The sequence below is a fragment of the Xenopus laevis genome, chromosome 8L (assembly GCF_017654675.1).
Source record: "Xenopus laevis strain J_2021 chromosome 8L, Xenopus_laevis_v10.1, whole genome shotgun sequence".
Taxonomy (NCBI): Eukaryota; Metazoa; Chordata; class Amphibia; order Anura; family Pipidae; genus Xenopus; species Xenopus laevis.
Window position 1 is genome coordinate 65,869,487 of NC_054385.1, and position 21,249 is coordinate 65,890,735.

The 21,249-nt window shown below is 39.6% G+C and overlaps 1 protein-coding gene across 5 annotated transcripts; it reads left to right on the forward strand.

The window, feature by feature from the left end:
* Positions 1-322: 322 nt before the first annotated feature.
* Positions 323-20,053, forward strand: bag6.L (BAG cochaperone 6 L homeolog). 5 transcript variants are annotated; one of them, NM_001086539.1, is given in 32 exon segments: positions 374-491; positions 1,212-1,297; positions 3,166-3,283; positions 3,372-3,550; positions 5,303-5,319; positions 5,321-5,328; positions 5,330-5,339; positions 5,341-5,362; positions 5,856-5,912; positions 8,696-8,770; positions 8,845-8,975; positions 9,063-9,189; positions 10,502-10,699; positions 10,894-11,155; positions 11,292-11,342; positions 12,200-12,295; positions 12,469-12,608; positions 13,389-13,470; positions 13,754-14,067; positions 14,594-14,879; positions 15,548-15,717; positions 16,010-16,063; positions 16,149-16,251; positions 16,796-16,920; positions 17,045-17,191; positions 17,438-17,494; positions 18,723-18,750; positions 18,753-18,764; positions 18,766-18,872; positions 18,955-19,062; positions 19,296-19,442; positions 19,646-20,052. In NM_001086539.1, coding segments are annotated over 31 exon segments (3,405 nt in total). In that variant the 5' UTR covers positions 374-491; positions 1,212-1,219; the 3' UTR covers positions 19,742-20,052.
* Positions 20,054-21,249: the final 1,196 nt, after the last annotated feature.

Sequence of the window (21,249 nt, forward strand, 5' to 3'; positions counted from 1 at the left end):
TTTTTATATAGTCATGAAACTCCTCGGTAACTTATAATATCCTTATATTTTACAAGAGGCTATACTTTATTCACTATATATATGAATTGTGACTAGATATTGAAGATATTGCTGGACCCCACAGGAATATTTTTTTCTTTCTTTGTTTTCCTGAAGTATGAAAAATGGATGACTTTAGTCTTGGACAAATATCGGGGCATAAGTTTTAGTTAATATTCCGTGAAAACAGTGGAGGCTAGTTTATTACGCTGACACAATACTATAAACTATTAGTGCTCAGTCAAGAGCGTCATTTCCTCCCAACTACTGTGACCGAGAAGTGCGCGTCACCGTCCTTATACGCTCGGAATTCGTGACGTCAGAGTCTCATCGCGCGAGACTGTGGTGCAATTCCCGTAGCGCTGGCCTGCCGGGGAGCAGGAGCTGAAAAGCTGGACATTTAAACAGCGATTCGGGGCGAGTTGTGTTATGAAAATCGGGACTGTTGATCGGTACGGGATATGTGCTGTGTGTTGTGGCCAAATGACATTGTAATTGTGTTCTTTAAATGCAGTAGTGTGAGACGAAAATGCTGGAGATTTGCATATGTCATTGAAGCTGCGTTAGTTAATGAGGCCTTGGGCTTATGTACAGAGAGCAGCTTTGTATTTGGCCAGGTGTCATGTGCTTGGTGCAGATCAATGACATCAGGGGGATAGCGCAGGAGGATGCTGCTGAGTGATGTCACTAGTGTCTCTCTCTCTCTCCCCCCCTATGACTGAATAGTCTCTTTGGAGATTATTTTCTAATTCACAGTGGGGAGTTTAGCTGCTTCCTGAAAGCACATACCCACCCAGCTACATTCCCAGCATGTATGACGTCATAGGCTCACATGATACTACAGCTATGGGACAACAGCAAGTAGCCAGAATGCGCAGGTCCTGGGGGTTTCCGTATAACAGATCTTTTTGTTATTTGGATCTTTATACCTTAAAGGAAAACTATTGCGAAAATGAAAATGAAACCCAATAAACTGGTTTTGCCTCCATTAAAGACTACTTATATCGTAGTTTGAATCAAGTTTTTTAAAATTTATATTTGGATAAAATGGCCATCCTGGGTAACTGGTTTCTGTATATAACAGATTCCATAACTGTATCTCTTGGCATTTTGTGCTGTATGCTTGTACCCACGTCACTATTATACAGTCCATTGCTTTTGTTATATGTAAGGTTGAAGAATGGCAGCTAATGAGAAAATGGAAGTGACGGTGAAAACACTGGATTCGCAAACAAGAACATTCACAGTGGAGACAGAGGTGAGCGTGATTTTGTTGTGTGTGTGTGATTTATGTTTTAACATTCAGTGGTATATATAATTCATTTCACTGTACAGCAATGCACATGTTACTGCAATTATGCCCTGTGCTTCATTAACAACAGAAGAAGAAAATGTTGAATTTTTTATTTTTCTTCTGTCCTCTCCTGCCCTAAAGAGACTGTGTATTACTCCCTTCCCTTTAGACTATATGCCTATGCATAGGGCCTTCCTCACCTTTTTGTACCTGTATTGATTGTGATGTATGTAACTCCATATGTTCTATGTATATAATTCATGTGATTTAGTTGTATAATCACATTTAATTTACAGTGCTACGCAATATGTTGGCGCTATATAAATACATATTATTAATAATAATAATAATAATAATAAAGAGACTGAGCAGACCAAGAAAAAAACACTGCATGTTAAAGGTGTGGCTCAACTTTAGGTTACTTATCTATGTTAAAGAATGAGCAGGTTTTGGCAACATTTCAGTTTTATTTGTTTCTATACCTTTTGAATTATTTGACACTTTCCAGCTTTCAAATTACTTGACCTAGCAGCCAAAAAGTTATTGTTGTGTGAGGCTACAATTTTATTGTTACATTTTATTACTTAATTTTCTATGTCAGCCCTCTACTATTAATATTCCAGCCTCTCATTCACACCATTGCTTGTTTGCTAGAGTAATTTGAATCATAGCGTCCAGATAGCTGCTAAAATGTCAAGTTGGAACAAAAATCTGAATAATTAAAAAAAAAAAAATCACACAATAAAAAAGACCAACTGCAAATTTTCTCAGAATATCACACTCTACATCATACTGAAAGTTAATTTAAAGGTATACAATCTCTTTAAAAGGCAAGTATAGCTGCATGTGTGTGTGTGTTCCCTTACACAGAGGTAAAAATGAAGTCTCTGTACTTAACACATTAGTCAAGTGTATACTAGATACTTCGGATTAATCAATTCATTATTTATGAATTGTATATTTTTTTTTGGTATCACCAAGTTGGAAATTCAACAGTTTTTCAAAAACCTAATTTTATTAATCAGATTACGATACTTGTGGGTATTTAACAGAATTGTAAACTGCAGAACGTGCTCTAAATAAAATGTGCTCATTGAAGCCTTTAGACAGTGTGCAATGTTTTTTCATCTGTACCATTACTATGTAGTTTTAGAGAAAATGTGTTTTAAGGGCAAGGGCACACAAAGCTGCTGGGGGAGATTAGTTGCCCAGCGACAAATCACTTCTTCTTCAGGCGACTAATCTCCCTGAACTGCCTCCCCGCCGGGTAGAATCTAAATAGTCGGCGGGATGGCCCTCGAATTGCTTTGTTTGTAATTGGCTTCATTTTTTATTATTTAAGGTTTTATGAGTTATTTAACTTTTAATTCGGCAGCTCTTCGATTTGTATTATAAGCAATTTGGATGCTAGGATCCAAATTACCCTAGCAACCTTGCATTGATTTAAATAAGAAACTAGACTATGAATAGGAGAGGCCTGAATAGAATATGAGAAAAAAATTAGCTATAACAATACATTTGTAGCCTCACAGAGCATTTGCTTTTTATATGGGGTCAGTGACCCCCCTTTTGAAATCTGGAAAGAGTCAGAAGAAAAAGGCAAATAATTATAAAACTATATAAAATAAACAATGAAATCCATTGGAAAAGTTGCTTAGATTTAACCATTCTTTAACATACTAAAAGTTTAATTAAAGATCAACCACCCTTTAAGAAAAAGAGAGGCAGACTCTATGCAATTTGCTTGTTTATTAATGTTAGAGTATAAGAATTTGAGAGGGGACACTGTCATTAATGCTGCCTGCAATTTACCTGTACTCTTTCTCCCCTAGATCTCAGTAAAGGATTTCAAAGCACATATTTCATCTGATGTTGGGATTTCGCCAGAAAAGCAACGGCTTATATATCAGGGGCGAGTCCTGCAAGAGGACAAAAAACTGAAAGAATACAGTGAGTATTTGTGTATAACTTTCCATGTATGTCTACGGTTTATAAATGTAATATGCACACTGTAATGTATATCATGGTTTGTTGTCAGATGTTGATGGGAAGGTCATTCACTTGGTTGAGCGAGCGCCTCCTCAGACACAACCTTCAACAGGTGGACCATCTACGTCTTCAAGTACTTCACCCACCAGCAGTAATGCAGCACCTGTACCTGGGGCTCCTGAAAGGAATGGAAACAGCTATGTTATGGTTGGGACATTCAACCTTCCGGTAAGATCATTTGGCAGAAACAAAGAAGCTCTAAGTGGAGAGAACGATTCCAAAATGATGACTGTTGAGAATATACAGTAAAGGACACTATCACTATGTACTATTAAAGCAAAAGCATATAGGGCAATTTTCGGGGTTTCCTTGCTGTGATCTCTCCTTTGATGTGTTTCCTATCTCAAAATTTGGAGCACTTAAATAACTGATGGTATCATAGACACATGAGGAGGAAGGTCCCATAGAGCTGCTAAGAACAAGCTAATATGTGCAGCCATTAACAATTGCTGGTGGATGACAGACTGAAGGATAAAAAGGAGAGGGTGCAAACCAAAAGTTGTTAAAAAATATAGCATCAGGATTGTCAGTGATACGGGAATGAGTAGGGAAGCTAAGGTAAACACATAAGGGAATGGATAAATATAACAATGTGTAGATTTGAGTGCTGTCAAGTTGTCATGTGACCTGATTAATTTATGAATGCGTTGATCAAATATGTATTCCCTATAAATATTTTTGTTTTTCAAAGTAACTGCTCTGGGTAATGGATTATAAAAGATATAATGCCCCCCCCCCTGAAAAAATGATAAAGGACATTGGGAATCCCATTGGAGGTCTAGTAAACCCATTATATGTTTGGAATTGTAGAATCTGTTGCAAACGAGAAAGGAGCATTGTGCCACCTCTATAGGTTCTATGTTTCTGGGATTTCTTCTTGATCCATTATATACCTTGTGTTTAGTGTCTGAGCTGTGGCAATAAAGTACTGGGCTGCAAAGGCCAAACAATCACATTACAATGAAGGAAATGGGCGCTGACAGGATGAGGACTGCATCAACTAGCTGAAGCGGTCCTCGATCGACAAGAAAAATCAAACCTGCCCGGTCGATATCGATCGGGAGGACCTGTTGGAACGCCCCATACAAGGGCAGATAAGCTGCCGAAACGGTCTAAAGGAGGTGTGGCAGTTTCAGTCCTCTCTAAGCCTCCATTAGTCACAGGATGACCAAAGACTCTACTCACTATATTTTTGATATAGTGCTAGAAATCCCTTTCTAAAAGCCACTAGAGAGTGTGGCCTAATATAACTGGTGATGTGGCTGGTCTAATCTGCTGTTAATGAAATACACCAGACATAGGGGTATATTTATCAAAGAGTGAAGTTAGAGATCGCCACAGTCTGCTAGGGTGAGATTCCGCCACTCTCCTTTCATTTCTATGGGATTTTTAAAAGAGTATTTATTAGGGATATACCGAATCCAGGTCGAACCAAATCCTAATTTGCATATGCAAATTAGAGGCGGGGAGGGAAATCACGTGACTTTTTGTCACAAAACAAGGAAGTTAAAAAATATTTTCCCCTTCCCACCCCTAATATGCTTTCGCAAAGGATTCGGGGGCTCGGCTGAATCCAAAATAGTGGATTCGGTGCATCCCTATCAATGGGTGAAAGTTCATCCTTTGATAAATACACCTTTCAAAATCCCATAGAAATTAATGGAGAGTGGCAGAATTTCAGTCTAGCAGAATGTGGTGATCTTTAACTTCACTCTTTGATAAATATACCCCATAGTGTTAACAGAAATAACCACCTAAATATACAGTACCCCTACCTTGTGGGTACTATGTACTAAGCACAACTCCACATTCACAAAAAAAACAGAAATTAGGTGCACTGGCTCCTTATTTTCTTTTGTCTTTTGTTTTCCACAGTGTTTTTGCCACAGCTAAACTTGACTTTTACCTCTTGTTCTTTAGCATGTAATGTCTGGTCTTGGTGAGGCCAGCAGAGGCCCAAGTGTCTCTACAGTGAATGGGGTAAGTTTGTATATGTAGCCTGCCTTTTCATGAGCTGTTCTGCCCCTTTTGCATCCTTGCATTTTTTAGGTCTGTAGCATTTTCAAGCAATGATTGTGTTTCTTACATAGACGCTTGCACTTGCATTTTCTGCTTCCCAGCTGATTATTGTATACCATTAGACATCTCTGCAGTTTTGTTTCTTGATTGATTGTAATGAATATATCTCTGACATACTGTTTACTGTTCTCCCCATTTCATTCCCCCACTTTTCTTCTTTTTTTTTTTAACTATTCCCTACTTATCTAAATGTCCCTCTCTTCCTTCTATATAATCTCTCTCTTCTTCTAACTATTCTAACATCTTCCTTTTCTGTTTTTCTTTTATCCTATTCTTCCTGCCTATATGGTTCCTTGTCGGCCCTTTTAATCTTGTCTCGTGTTTTCTAACTTTAATTTATCCCTCCCCTATTTTCTTTCTGCATTTTCCTGCATTTTGTCTTTCTTCTGCTCAGAATGATGGCTCCACACTTGATGTTCATATAAATCTGGATCAACAGCTCCCTGTCCAGGTATATGGAGCATAGGAATTTAGAGCAAGGTCACACAAACTACCCTCTCATTATGAGTAACATTAGAGTTTGTTTATGTACTAACTGAAGATACCCTTTTTGTTAATAATGTATTTATTTTAATTGTAAATGCTTGGTAAGCCTTACTGCTTTCCTTGTGCATTTTCTGTTGACCCACCCCATATCCGTAGCCTTTTATTTCTTTAACCTAGTCAATTTGTTGCTTAGGCCTGGGCCAGACACATGACAAATTATTTAAAAGAATGCTGAACCAATTTTTTTTTTCAGTCACACAGGTAAGTGTCAACTGAGTAAAACAATTCAAAGTAGAATCTCTTAGTATGTTATAAATGGATTTAATCTAAGCAGTTTCACAGTTGGTCCTTTTTTATTCATCTCGTAAAATGTATTTATCTTTGCCTTTTAATTTTCTGCCTGGTCATTGTAATAAAACCATAGTAATCAGATAGCAGTTACAATACCAAGCTTTGAGAGCTACACAACAAAAACTGTAAATAATTAATAAGCCTTAAAAATGTCTTTGAATACCACTACCCGAGTTGAATACCATTTTAACTAACTCAGAGCGGTTCATCTTGCCACAGCCCCCAGGGCAAGTAGGACATAAAAGATTATAAGGGTTGTCCATCAAATAAGCACCCTCAAGGAATTTATTATATGATCCCCTTATATATTTATACATAGTTATCATATCACCCCTTAAGCGCCTCTTCTCCAGTGTGAACATCCCCAATTTGGCCAGTCTTTCCTCATAGCTAAGATTTTCCATACCTTTTACCAGCTTAGTTGCCCTTCTCTGTACCCTCTCTAATACAATAATGTCCTGTTTGAGTGATGGAGACCAAAACTGTACGGCATATTCTAGATGGGGCCTTACAAGTGCTCTATACAGTGGAAGAATGAGCACTTCCTCCCTTGACTCTATGCCCCTTTTAATACAGCTCAAGACCTTATTTGCCCTTGATGCTGCTGACTGGCATTGCTTGCTACAGCCAAGTTTATCATCTACAAGGACTCCAAGGTCCTTTTCCATAATGGATTTGCCTAGTGTAGTACCATTAAGGGTATAAGTGGTTGGATATTTTTTACATCCCAGGTGCATGACTTTACATTTATCAACATTGAATCTCATTTGCCACTTAGCTGCCCAGATTGCCAGTTTGTCAAGATCGTGTTGCAAGGGTGCCACATCCTGGATGGAATTTATTGGTCTGGATAGTTTTGTTCATCTGCAAACACTGATACATTACTTACAATACCCTCCCCTAAGTCATTAATGAACAAGTTAAATAAAATTGGACCTAATACTGAGCCCTGGGGGACCCCACTAAGAACCTTACTCCAAGTAGAGAATGTACCATTAACAACCACCCTCTGTACCCGATCCTGTAGCCAGTTTCCTATCCATGTGCAAAGGACTACATTAAGACCAATAGACCTTAGTTCAGAAAGCAGTCGTTTGTGGGGCACAGTATCAAATGCTTTGGCAGCATCCAAATAGATCACATCTACTGCCCCCCCCCCACTGTCCAGCATCTTACTTACCTCATCATAAAAAGCAATCAAATTCGTCTGACATGACCTATCCTTCATAAAGCCATGCTGATTGCTGCTCATAATGCCATCCACTAGGACAACATTTTGAATGTGATCCCTTAACAAGCCTTCAAATAATTTGCCCACCACAGATGTCAAATCTACTGTCATATAATTGCCAGTCTGAGATTGTAATCCCTTTTTAAATATTGGAATTACATCATCTTTCCTCCAATCCATAGGCACCATACCAGATGAAAACGAATCTGAGAAAATCAGAAATAAGGGCTGGTCTAAAACTGAACTAAGCTCTCAACACAGTTGATAACAAATTAGTTCTGAAGAATCCCATTGAATATATCAGAATGTATCTGTTATCTGTTGTGTATCTTGTGCCTTTTCTCCTTTTTCGTTTTTGAATGGCTGCCCCCATGCATACACAGCAGTTTTTTTTATATAAACTATTGGAGAGTTTCTGAAGCAAATATTTACTAGTTCAAGGAAACACTGTATTAAATTGTCATTCTTTTAAAACACTTTCATTTTTGGGTGTTACTGTTCCTTTAAATAACGTAGCACGTTTTTGATATGGCAATTTGTGATAATGTAACCGAAAGTACAATTTGCATGATCGTACATGTTAACAATATGCTTGTAAGAGTTTTACAGACAATATAATCTTTAAATAAAAAATAAATAAATAAATAACGTAACACACATGCTGATCCAAGAATACATTTTTTATTGAAATTTGAACTGACATATTTATGGACAATTGTTAAGCGCTTGCAGGCGGTTCATATGGGGGTGATTTAGGGACCATGTTTGACCTTTATAAAAACAAAATACACATATTGCCTGGAATTATCCCATGTGCCTCTTTCATGATGAATCATTGCGGTGGATCAGACAATCAGAAGGGAAGGCTTGAGTCTAATTTAAAAACTAATTAACTTCTGAGGCTTTGAAAATATGGCAGTCTAATGCATCCTGTCACTTTCTCTTGCTTTCCTCCATCTTGTTCTGCCACCCTCCTCTCTTTAAACACATATTTTTTCATTGCCATCCTGTGACAACCTAACCTAATATTGCAATTCTTATTTATCCCAACTCCTGCTGTTATGTGTATCTTTTTATTCCCCCACATATATTCTATTCCATTCTTTTCTTCTCTTTTTCCATATCCATTCTACTTCCCTCTTTCTCCTATCTGTCTCGTTTTGCAGAGTGAACCACGGGTTCGTCTTGTTTTGGCTCAGCACATACTGCAGGACATACAGAGGATACTAGATCGTTTGGAGGTAAAAAAAAAAAACCTATATTGCAATGTGTGTGGACATGGATGTGCTGGTCCTTTAACCTATGTGTATTTCAGGGACAAGCAGTTAATGAGCAGGCTGCGGAACCAATGGACACAGCAGAGTCTGAAGGAGAGGCCAGCAGTAGAGAAACGTTGCCTCAGACTACACAGAATACAGATGGGCAGTCGAATACAACACCTACCAGGTAACACAGTAATCTCCCCCCCCCCCCCATCATCCATTTTCTTTCATTTTATAAACCTTTCTTTCTTTTATAATTCTATACCATTAGTCACCCTTCACCATCAGAATATGTTGAGGTTCTACAATCTCTGTCCCGGGTTGAGGAACGTCTAGCCCCTTTCATGCAACGTTACAGGGAAATCCTCAGTAGTGCTACCTCTGATGCCTATGAGAATGTAAGTTGTCTGATGAAGAAAATACACACACACGTTTTCCCTCATTTTAAACTGTTTTGTTTAAACAAACAAAAAAAACACACGCACACCACCTCAATTTTACATCCCCAGATTTTACTTTCCCCTTCAATTTACATAGTTGTTTTGTGGTCCCACCAATATATTATGCATAATACATTTCCCTGATTTTGATTTTACATTTTCCTGGATTTGACACCATTTTTTTCTAGCCCCTGAGAAACGTAAAATGGGGGTTCTACTGTATATACTTTTACGTGATTTTCATTTGCATTCTGGTACTTTGAGAAAGTCTGGTTTCCAGCTATAACAAATTTTGCTATGATTCTTCACCATAAAAAGTTTTCAAAAAAGTATAGCACTCAACAGGGCTTAGTAATATATAAAGAGCGATTTATTTAGTGGTAACCCACCATTTTAGTCACTAACCGTGAACACGGTCTGTTTTTGGTTGCCTTGACAAACGTCACTTGTGTATTATTACTTTGATTATTTAAGCACCCAGGCGTTTATACTGCAAGTGTAGATAGAGTTGCATCCCTGGATTAGGCTGAATCTTTATAATTTTGTCAGTCCCTTTTATACTGTGAATTCATTGTATGAAATAGCTGAAGGGTGACTTTACAGGAGCGTATCACAGTGTCAGCCAGAGATCAGTCTTTATTATTTTCATTGGCAGAAGGGCTGGACAGTGTTATTATGCTTTGGCCAGTTTTTAAAGGAATTGTTCAGTGTAAAAATAAAAACTTGGTAAATAGATAGGCTGTGCAAAATAAAACATGTTTCTAATATAGTTAGTTAGCCAAAAATGTAATGTATAAAGGCTGGAGTCAGAGGCTCAGTCAGACCACTACTTCCTGCTTTTCAGCTCTCTTGGGTCATTTCTGTTGCTTTTGAATCTGAGCTGAATGCTGAGGATCAATTGCAAACTCACTGAACAGAAATGTACCATGTGGCCCCCCTTCAAGTCGCTGACTAACTCAGAGTTATAGAGCTGAAAAGCAGGAAGTTGGATTCTGGCTGTTTTATTAGACATCTGTTCACTCCAGCCTTTATACATTGCATTTTTGGCTAACTAACTATATTAGAAACATTTTTTATTTTGCACAGCCTATCTATTTACACAGTTTTTATTTTCACACTGAACTATTCCTTTAAGGGTGATACATGGCCAGATCTTTGTGTCACATTCTCTGTGTACATTTTAAATGTATTCGTTCAGTCCAGTAAAGTGTTTGATGAATTGTAACACATGTATATTGCTTCTCTCCTATTTTCAATTGGCCATCCCTAGCAGGAAGAAAGGGAGCAGTCCCAACGGATAATTAATTTGGTTGGAGAATCTCTTCGTCTCTTGGGGAATGCCCTCGTTGCTGTATCCGACTTGCGCTGCAATCTCTCGTCTGCTTCTCCCAGACACTTGCATGTTGTTCGCCCAATGTCCCATTACTCTGGGCCCATGTTACTGCAGCAGGCTGCTATACCAATACAGGTACTGTGCTTCAAAAATACACTTTGTCAAACTTACTATTAATATAGGTTTCCTTTACTTTTCCTCATGTTTCCATTACAATTGAATTGGCTTTTATTCCTGTTTCTTTCCACAAATCCATTTTTTAATACACTTTTCCTGTTTCTCAGCTTTGCCATTCCTGCCTTTGTCTCACACTGTAATATGTGTCTTAGATTAATGTTGGTACCACAGTCACTGCAACTGGGAATGGGACCCATGCTGGTCACATGCCTTCAGATGGGAATGCTGCTCAACCTCCTTCAACCAATACTTCAGAACCACAGCGACCTAACACTGAGAACCAACCTCCATCCAATGGAGAGAGACCTGCTTCTGATGCCCCTCCCACTTCAGTCCCACATCCCCACCCTCGTGTGATACGCATTACACACCAGACTGTAGAGCCTGTCATGATGATGCATATGAACATTCAGGGTAAGTGTTCTGTAATGTCATTAATACCCCAAATACTCGGATATTCTTTGTGACCTACATTGGTGCTCCCTAATGTCACAGATGTTTTGGGTTTTTTATATTTCCCTTTCATTAACTGTATCCATTTTCCTTTAAGATTCTGCATCTGGTGGACCTACAACCATTCCCCCACCAACTGCAGGACATGGTAAGTCAATAATTTGGATGACAGTTTGGGTTTGCTTGCTTCGTTAGAGTAAAGTTCGATCTTGTAATGGGCGCAGCACAGTTTTTAATGAATATGCAGTATATAGGTGTGTATTATTAATAGAACAGATCTTTACACAACAGCAGTGAAGGCTACCAGAATATTTAGACAGGACAGCTCATTGGTAGAACATATGTACATTCATTGGGTTAAGTATGGGGCTCTAACAACTTCATCAAATACTACAGAAGCTTCTGCCAAGACACTTCGCTGAGTAGTGTTAAAACAGAGTAGCTGGGGGGGGGGCAAAAGACGTTTGTTAAAGCTTGTGCTAACTGGTGGTTGTAACACAACAATGTGATGCAAACATGGCAATTTTCAACTGCAGAGTCACGTGACAGCACTGCACAATATGTTGGTGCTCTAAAAATACATGTTAATAATAATAATGCAATAGTGTTTGCTGTTGAGCAGCTAATTTCTGTGTCATGAAACGTTGCCGATTGTTTGGGTCAGAGCCCATGTTTCAATAAAGGTATTTTAAAGAAAAGAAATTCGTGATGGTGCTGTCCATGACACAGAAATTTGCTGTAATAAGCTGAAGGTGGAAACTGCTGGACGTGCACCAGACCGCAGCAATTAAGAGGGTACAAGTGCTGACTAAAGAACTGTTGAGTAGATATCTGTACAGGCTATTTACAGTGTGATGAGTGTCATATACTCAGTGATCACACTCAGTGATCGTTTTAGTTATAATGGTAATTATACATTAACTCCTCTAATATCTGCTGTGTTTGCAGTGCAGTTTGTTATTTTGGGATTCAGTAAAATGATTGAATGTGTCATCTTTTGTGTAGGGGGAAGTGCACACATACATATGCCAGGGTTACCTCCTGAGTTCATGCAGGCAATTTCACACCAGATAACACAGCAAGCTATGGCAGCAGCTTCAGGTAAGTACATGATGCTATTTGGTACCACTTTATTCCATTAATAGTAATAGAGGGACAGTAGTGTGCCCCCTACAATACCATAACCCACAAAGACTGCAAGAACAAACTAATTCCAGTAATTTAAGCATCAATACAGACCTCAGAAGCTTTAAAATATTCTCATTCTTCTCTAGGGCAACAAATTCCTGGCTTCCAAGCACCACCACGCTTTGTTTTTACTAGACCTGCTGCCCCTTCATTTCAATTCCAGCCTGGGACAGCTACTACCCCACCAGGACCAGGAGGGGCAACTACCACTGTACCAGGAGCAACGGTAAGAAAGCTTCTGGTTTATATTTGGGATTTTAAGCTACGGTCAGAACTGGCTGCCTCCACCATCAATTAACTGCTATAAACAACTATTTCATATTGATCATTTCTTTTTCTCTCATCAGTAATGTGGTCTTATTCCTATTCCAGAATATATTGCAACTTAAAGGAACAGTTCAGTGTGAAAATAAAAAACTGTGAAAATAGATAGGCTGTGCAAAATAAAAAATGTTTTTAATATAGTTAGTTAGCCAAAATGTAACGTGTGACTGGATGTCTAACATAATAGCCAGAACACTACTTCCTGCTTTACAGCTCTCTAACTCTGAACTAGTCAGCGACTTGAAGGGGGGCCACATGGGACATATCTGTTCAGTGAGTTTGTAATTGATCCTCAGCATTCAGCTCAGATTCAAAAGCAACAGTTATGACCCATGTGACCCCCCCCCTCAAGTTTCTGTGTAAACCAAGAGAGCTGAAAAGCAGGAAGTAGTGTTCTGGCTATTATGTTAGACATCCAGTCACTCCAGCCTTTATATATTACATTTTTGACTAACTAACTATATTAGAAACATATTTTATTTTGCACAGCCTATCTATTTACCCAGTTTTTATTTTCACACTGAACAATTCCTTTAATTCCCTGGTTATTTGAGATCATTTGTGATTTAATGCAAATTGTCACCCACTTTACCCTTACCCTGTATATGTTGGCGCTCACTTTTCTTAATATATTGTTGTTTTGCCTTTGTCTACAGTAGATTTATTTCTCTTACCTCTCCAGGTGGGCCCAGCAGGAAATGCCTCCTTGGCTCAGATGATCAGTGGGCTAGTTGGACAGCTTCTGATGCACCCAGTTGTTGTTGGTGAGGAAAACTCTTCATGTTTCCTGATCTCGTTTGTCTTTGCCTGTTTCTGGTTTTCTGTTTTTTTTTCTCTTGATACAATACAAGCTTTTGCAAAAATACACTGTGTATTTACAGATAGTACTGGGAGAAGTGGTTCACTGAGATAGTGCTGCACTACTGAAATTGAACAAATTTGGGCACTGTTGGTTGGGAAATTCTCATTTCCTGTTATTTTTCAAACATATTATTTTTTTTTTTTATTTTTCTATCTTTTGTGTTTTGTTTGTTACTCTTTTCACAGCTCAGGGTGGCAGCAGCACTTCCTCTTCTACTTCCTCTTCAACATTCACATCGACGTCCTCCTCTGCCTCCTCTTCATCCTCCACTGATACCACTTCAACAACAACCACCTCTTCTACAGCCAACCCCACTGTGTCCTCAGTTCCCTCTTCCCAGCCCCCACCTGGCACAGATCAACACCTCTCTCAACTCCTGGGCTCTTTATTGGGAACTGCCAGCTCAGGGATGTCAAACATCACTATGGGTTCGCCAAGCATTACAGTGACAGTGCCTGGAATGCCGGCCTTTTTACAGGGCGTCACAGATATATTACAGGTATCTATTGTGATGTAAATATGTGTATGTGGTGGTCAGTGTGCATGTGCAGTGCAGTTTCATACATAGGCTTTTTCAGTCCTTTAAAGATGTCTGTTTATGGTGGACTCTTTCTAATCTCTGACTACTTTTAATGTGCTCATCTTACAGCGAGTGGTGCTCAATAGTTCTATCTTTAAGCACTAGCCAATTAAGTTAGATTTAAGGGGTGCCAGACCAATTAAAGATTTGTTGCACCCTCAGTGATTACAGAGGCTAAACTCACGCTCTGTGCTTCTGTTTATCAAAAAACCGCAACCCAGGGTGCTATCCTAGTGAGTGTTGAGCCTCCCATCTTCGTGTTACAAAAGCAAAGCAAAATTTGAAATAAAGATATAGATATAAAAACAGCAAATAAGAAAGGAATGACAGATATTTAAAGATATCCACAAAGCAATAAAAAGGGAATATGTTATGCAAGAGAAACTACAATGAGTTGTTAGCAGTAAAAACAACCTAACTTATCATTCTCTTTCTGTCCTCCTAGGCTACACAGACTGTTCCTGTTTCCACCGCTCCTACCCAGTCGGCTTCTCAGGCTCCTCCTCCTTCATCACCTCCACCACCTCCTGCCCATTCTTCACCACCTCCGGCTGCCGCACCAGAGTCTCTTCCTCCAGAGTTTTTCACAAGTGTTGTTCAGGGTGTCCTTTCGTCCATGCTGGGGTCTTTGAGTGCAGCTGATCAGAGTGGAACAGAAAGCATTGCAGCTTTCATTCAGAGGCTCAGTGGCACCCACAACATCTTCCAGCCTGATGCAGAGGGGCCTGGAGGTAGGAAACTCTTCCATGCCATTTCCATCTCAAACTGCTTATATACAGTCTTGTTTCTTTCTCTACAACCCTTAAAGGAAAACTATACCCCCCAAACAATGTAGGTCTCTATAAAAAGATATTGCATAAAACAGCTCATATGTAAAATCCTACTTCATGTAAATAAACCATTTTCATAATAATATACTTTTCTAGTAGTATGTGCCATTGGGTAATCATAAATAGAAAATTGCCATTTTAAAAAATAAGGGCCGCCCCCTGGGATCGTAGGATTCACTATACTGTATGTTAGGTCACATGAGCCAATTAACAGACAGAGTTGTGTCTTTTGCTTCCACACTTCTTCCTGTTACAGTTAGAGTTGAAGTATTTCTGGTCAGGTGATCTCTGAGACAGCACAGAGACCATCACGAAATGGTGGCTCAAGGCAAGAGATGTAAAGGGCAATATTTACTTAAATATATATTCCAGTTTGGTAAGATTCTTTAATATGCCACTTAATATGATATGAACTATCTGTTGCTTAAGTGTTCATTTTGGGGGTATAGTTTTCCTTTAAGTTGTTTTTTTCTGCTAACCCAGCCCTTTTCTTTTTAGCATTCTCTCTGAAATTAGGCCAAAAATGTCTTCATGAGAGTCCTAACTGTTTACTGCCTCGTTTGTTCCAGGATTTTTTGGTGACTTACTCACCTTGATTTGTCACAATTTCTCGCTGGTGGATATGGTAATGTTACTGCATGGTCATTCCCAGCCTTTGCAGAACCTGCAGCCTCAACTGCGATCCTTCTTTCTTCAGGAGTATCTACACCAGGTGGATCCCACCCCTAATAACATCCAGGTATGACTTTCTGCCACTCTGTAAATGATTCTCTCTTGGGGACTAAAATGCTGAACCTTCATTCCTAGATTCTTTCTGAGCCCATAATGTTTACTTTTATTATAAATTATTTGTTGGACCCTGCACCATCCACCTAGTCATAAGAGGCCTCCACAGATGTAGGGTGTAAGTGTGCTAGAGCTGTTCCTACTGAAGAGTTGAAGGATTCTCTCAATCTCTGTCACTTTAACGTTTACTTTTGCCTGCATTTGTGTTCCATATGTAATCTTTTTTTTTTATCTGCCTTTTCCAGATGGCATCAAGAAATCTTACCAATGGCCTGGAAGAGTACATACGAGAAAGCTTTGTAAGACTTTATTTGTTATTTTTATTTCTCTATGGCTGTCCATTTCTTTGATTCTCTAATCGTGTCTGTGTCATGTATTTGTCAGGCCTCCGTTACTGTCCGTGATGATGTTGATATCACAAGAACAAACATTGAATTTCTACAGGATCAGTTCAACAGGATCACAACCCACATCCTGCATTGTGCAGGTATCTATGCGGAAAAAGATCTGCACCGAAAAGTCTTTCACTAAGCTGTTATTTGGTTACTTGTCTCTCTTCTTCCATAGAAATCAGCTGATCCACTCAATATCTGTAAACTATTCTCTGCTTGATTTTACTTTTGTCATTTTAAATGGAGAACTGCACCATAGTTCAGAGGCCGGCAAACTGGGTATCTCTCATATATAGTAACACACAGAGGTCTGCTGAAGTAAGAAAGTACAGTACAACCCCAATTTTAATGTCACTGGATATTATATTTTCCTGAAACCCACACCGTTTTTTTTTAATGGTCCCATACAGGCAAACAGGTCCCCCTTGAATTTGGTGGGAAACTTAAGTTGGGGTTCTAATATATTGTATTAGAGGTTGGGCTGCAGTCGGGTATCGATAAACCTGATCATGGTTTGTGTGAACAATGTCCAGTAGATCTGTCTGTGTGTTACAGTTCAATACTGGACCTTGAGCAGGGCACATTTCTGTAGAATTCTGGATAAACTATTAATGCCTCTTCTGTAATACCTTGCTGCAGATTCCACATTTGGACAACGGCTTCTCGAGATGTGTAACCAGTCACTTTTTGAATGGCTTGCTCTCAATCTGTATTGTCTCAGAGGGGACCAGAATGCTCTGACATCTGTCATTAATGAGAGAATTGTAAGTTTGATTTATTTTTTTTCTGCTCCATACATTTCTTCCCATGTCTTCAAAGTCTACATCATGTCTCCTGCTTATGTAACTAGCCATGCTCCAGTTTGTGATGTGTGCATATTTTTCTCAGCGAAGGCTCTCTCTTGATGTTTCACCTGTGCTCGTCTCGTGGGTGACATCTGTCCTATCCCTCCGTCTTCAAGTCCTGTTGGGACAGATGCCTGTGACTGAAGGCGAGATACAGAGACATGTACGGAGAGTGGGAGATGCTCCTCAGGTGAGAGAAAGGCATTACTAAAGCAGTAAATAAACTGCACTTTGTATATAGAGGCACTTCAAAAAGTAGAGGCACTTCAAAAAGTAGAGGCACTTAGTGAGAAGAAAAAGACCAAAGGGTAACATCCAAACTGAATGTACATTCTTGGCAATATAGCAGTAAATTGCATTTGTTACATTTTCTCTCATCATACATCTTTCTTTTCACTCCTTTCTGTTTTTTGAATTTTCTGCATTCTTTTATTAGGTTCCTGAACCATCATCTCAGGAGCAACCTATGGAAACTATGCCTGTCGATTGCCAGGTAAAGGAACTGCACCAAACAGCATTTGTATTTTTCATTCCAGCATTTGGTCTTCAGCTTCCAGATTTTCCAAACTGCTTACTTACCCATTCATATCTATTTTACATCTTCTTCTCCCCATAGTAATCCTCTCCCATCTCAAGTTCTCAACTTGAGCTCAATTTGTGGATTTCACTATCTGTCTGGTACCTAGCTGAAGCCTTTCCTCCACATTTCTCTCTGTAACATGGCACTTGTTCCGAGTGCTCTGGGATGCAGTTGAAAGTTTAAGGGTCATTGGAAATAATCCAACAGAAAATGAGGGTTCCTCTATTATAGAAGTTCAATCCTCAGCTCTGAGTATTAAGTTCTGATGCAGAATGCTCTGATTTCTGAGCTGCCATGTAATTTCTTCTGAATCGATGTACACCATGTGTGTAGTACAATAGTACAGTATTGATCCAATATACATAATACCATACTAAAGGGGAAGTAAATCTTTTGTGATCTTCTTCTCTTTCTGTCTCTATTTCACTAATGGTATTTTGCAATTATGACAGGCCTCCTGGAGGCAGGGGTTGCAACTAATACTTTTAGCATCTGAAAGTAGTGATCAATAGCTGTTTAGCCAGGAAGAGACAGAGCCACATGAGTTTCCAGCAGTACTGAGCATGCCCCCTCCCTTATTACTTATTTTCATAGTGTTAATTATGTTGCCAGTCAGTAAGTAAGGGGGGGGATACAGGGCATTCATAGGAATTAAAGCTGCTCTTCTGTCTCTTCCAGTCTGCTTTAGGATGACAGGGCTTGACCAACTAATTGGGCAAGTGTTAGGATTGCAAAAAAAACACACACACACATTGATAACAAACCAAAAAGAAATGTAGTTACAACCTCGTATTGACAGAAGGGAACATATTGTTCCTGGTTCATATATGCATAGAAACCGTTTACAAAGTTACATTGTACCTCTTAGTTTTAGTTTAGCAAAGCTCCTACTTGTTTCTTTCCCATACTGGGGACATTTATTGGGGTTCATCTTCATTCAGAGTAGCCGTGCCCTGTATTCGGTTACCAGATCAGATATTAATCAGATAGATCTAAGAGGGGCCTTTTAAAACTAAAAACTCAAATCACTGTTTCTCTGCATTCTCGGTGCTGATATCCTTATTTTAAATGATCCTTTTGTCCATTTGCCCTTTTTGTTTCTTGCCTCACCCCCTCAGGTTTTACCTCTTCTTTTTAGCAGAATGGTGCTGCCTCTCCAGTCCCTGCCACCACAGTGGAGGAGGTTCTTTTCCTTCCCCCTCAAAGTTCCGTACCCACCATATGCCCAGATTCTGATCACCCAACACAAGAAGACGGCGGATCTGAACAATGGGCAGCATCTGTGCCCCCAGTGAGTGTCTTTAAATTTGTGATTAGTTTTCAAGGCATTTCATGATTTTGGCCACTTGTAACCCTGTTGCTTTGTGTCCCAGGAATGGGTTCCTGTCATCAGACAAGATATGCAGAACCAACGCAAGATAAAACAGCAGCCACCCTTGAGTGATGCCTACCTGAGTGGCATGCCTGCAAAGCGCCGCAAAGTATATATTTTTTGTTTGTGCTATTGCTTTCATTTAAATGCCACCTTTAACAGGACAGGCTTGTATTTATAACACATTGGTTTCAGATGGCAATAGAGTAGGGCATTGCACTGAAGTCATTCTTCCGAGAAGCCTCTGTAGGCAGCTGCAGTCATCTATCATTCGTTACTAAAGTGGAGAATTGCTTATTTATGTGATATGAAACCTATATGTAAACCTATTTCTTTACCCAGACAATGCAAGGCGAGGGGCCACACCTTTCCCTCTCTGAAGCTGTGAGCCGTGCAATGAAAGCCACAGGAGCTAAACCTGAGAGCAGCGCAGAATGTGTAAGGAGGGAGCTGGATAACAGTGAGGCACAAGGAAGGTACAGAGAACAGGTAATTGTTTCTCTATTAAATGGGACTCTGTGGCTGCTTTACAATGAGTAATGTAGAAAGGGAGTCATGCATGCCTGCAATAATATGTCTCCTGTATACATCACAAGTAGAACGGAATGAATAGTAGTGTACTGCAGAATGTTTCATGTAAGGCTAAGTGTAAAAAAAAAAAAATCCTAACACAATGTCCGTTTCTTCCTCAGCTGTGTCAGGATATCCAGAAAACCCTTCAAGACAACGAGTCCTACAGTGCCCAGAGATTCCCCAACACACAGAGGGCATTCAGGGGGGACCCCTAAATAATCACTCAAAACTCTCCTTCAGTTATGTATATACACTGCAGAAAGTTCTTTTCTGATCACATCCCAGTACACTCTGCACACGGACGTTGCATTTAATTTCTGTAATATGTGCACAACAAAGCCTTACAGTTGTTACCCCTGCACTCCCCACGCATAATCTAATAAACCTAGGTCTAAAATAGGGGATCCAATTGCCGTAAGTGAAGCCCAGGCAAGAGTACATTTCTGCTGTCAATCTTCCCCAGTCTTTGTTGTGTGTTCTGTGAGATTTGTCCATTTGCAATATAAATAAAAGAACCCTGCCCATTTTTTGTGGTGCCATTTGTCTATTCTCCTTCCTGCGTTAACACAGTGGCCCAGCTGTATTGTGGGTGACAACTAGAGGGGTGTCTTGTAAAAATAGTTATCTTCTTTTGCTTCTCTGGTGCTACAAATGCCTAAACTGCCATTTGCACCGACAATAATTCATGGTTAAAATAATTTATGGGACCTGGAGGCTTCTTTGCCAAGAATGGGCAGCTTCTCTCCATGATAAAAAAGGGCCTCATTCACAACTATCACATGACTGCAAGTCATCACTGATGTGTGATCTCATTAAAAAGGAATGTGTGTTGTTTGGTAACTTGTGCATTCTGAACAAATAGTGCTTGTCTTCACACCAAGGGCCATGCCATTTAGCTCAAAAACAAGCTTAATGTCTCTCTGTCAGATGGAGAGACTAATCAAAAAGAGTGGATAAATCAAAAATGAAAACTAGGACAAGAGGCTGAACACTCTTTATTCATTTGAATCCTCTGCATCCTAGATTCTTGGCCATATGCCACTGGACCTTCAGGTGCAGATCAGACACCTTTGAAAAAGGAGAAATTAGCTTTTTCATAATGTAAAACTAACAGTTCCGGTCATGTTTCCCTTCTCTATCCTTTTCCCAAGAAGGACATGGTTCTTTAGTCCCTCTGTCCCACGGTGGACCCCGCAATCTCCAGCCCACCACTATTCTGGTTACCAATAGACGAGGGCTTCTGCAAATCCATCTTGTTTGCCTTTAGCTCTATCCCTAGACCTACCTTTGCCATGGTCTGGGTCAGCTGTACCTCTCCTTAGTCCTCCAGTAAGCAGAGTCAAAAGCTTGCCACGTTCAGAACCAAAAGCATATGGGTTTTGGGAGGTGTGGGATAACTCCACAGATTCCATCGAGTTACTTCTCCTCAGTCAATCCTCTTCCCAGAGCATTCTGGAAAACCATCTCTTTACTGTAACAGGCAGGAGTTATTTTACCTGCCACCAAATATGCAAAAGTTTACATTTCTATCACCATTAACAGGACCCAACACTGCTTGCTTTGCCATCCAACCTTTGATCTTGCAACAGCTCCCCGGGTCTTCACCAAGGTCCTAGCTCCAGTGATGGCACTCCTTTCACAGGGACTCTCGATCACTCCCTACCTCGACTTTTGCTCTTCAAGGCTCCCTTCTTCCATCAAAACCTCTCCTATCAAAACAAGG

Excerpts from the sequence above, each read along its gene's own strand:
- bag6.L (XM_018228615.2), top strand. The coding sequence starts at position 1,220 with ATGGCAGCTAATGAGAAAATGGAAGTGACGGTGAAAACACTGGATTCG. Across the intron at positions 15,718-16,009 it reads CCACCCCTAATAACATCCAG|ATGGCATCAAGAAATCTTAC; the intron begins GTATGACTTTCT and ends TGCCTTTTCCAG. Across the intron at positions 16,252-16,795 it reads CCACATCCTGCATTGTGCAG|ATTCCACATTTGGACAACGG; the intron begins GTATCTATGCGG and ends ACCTTGCTGCAG.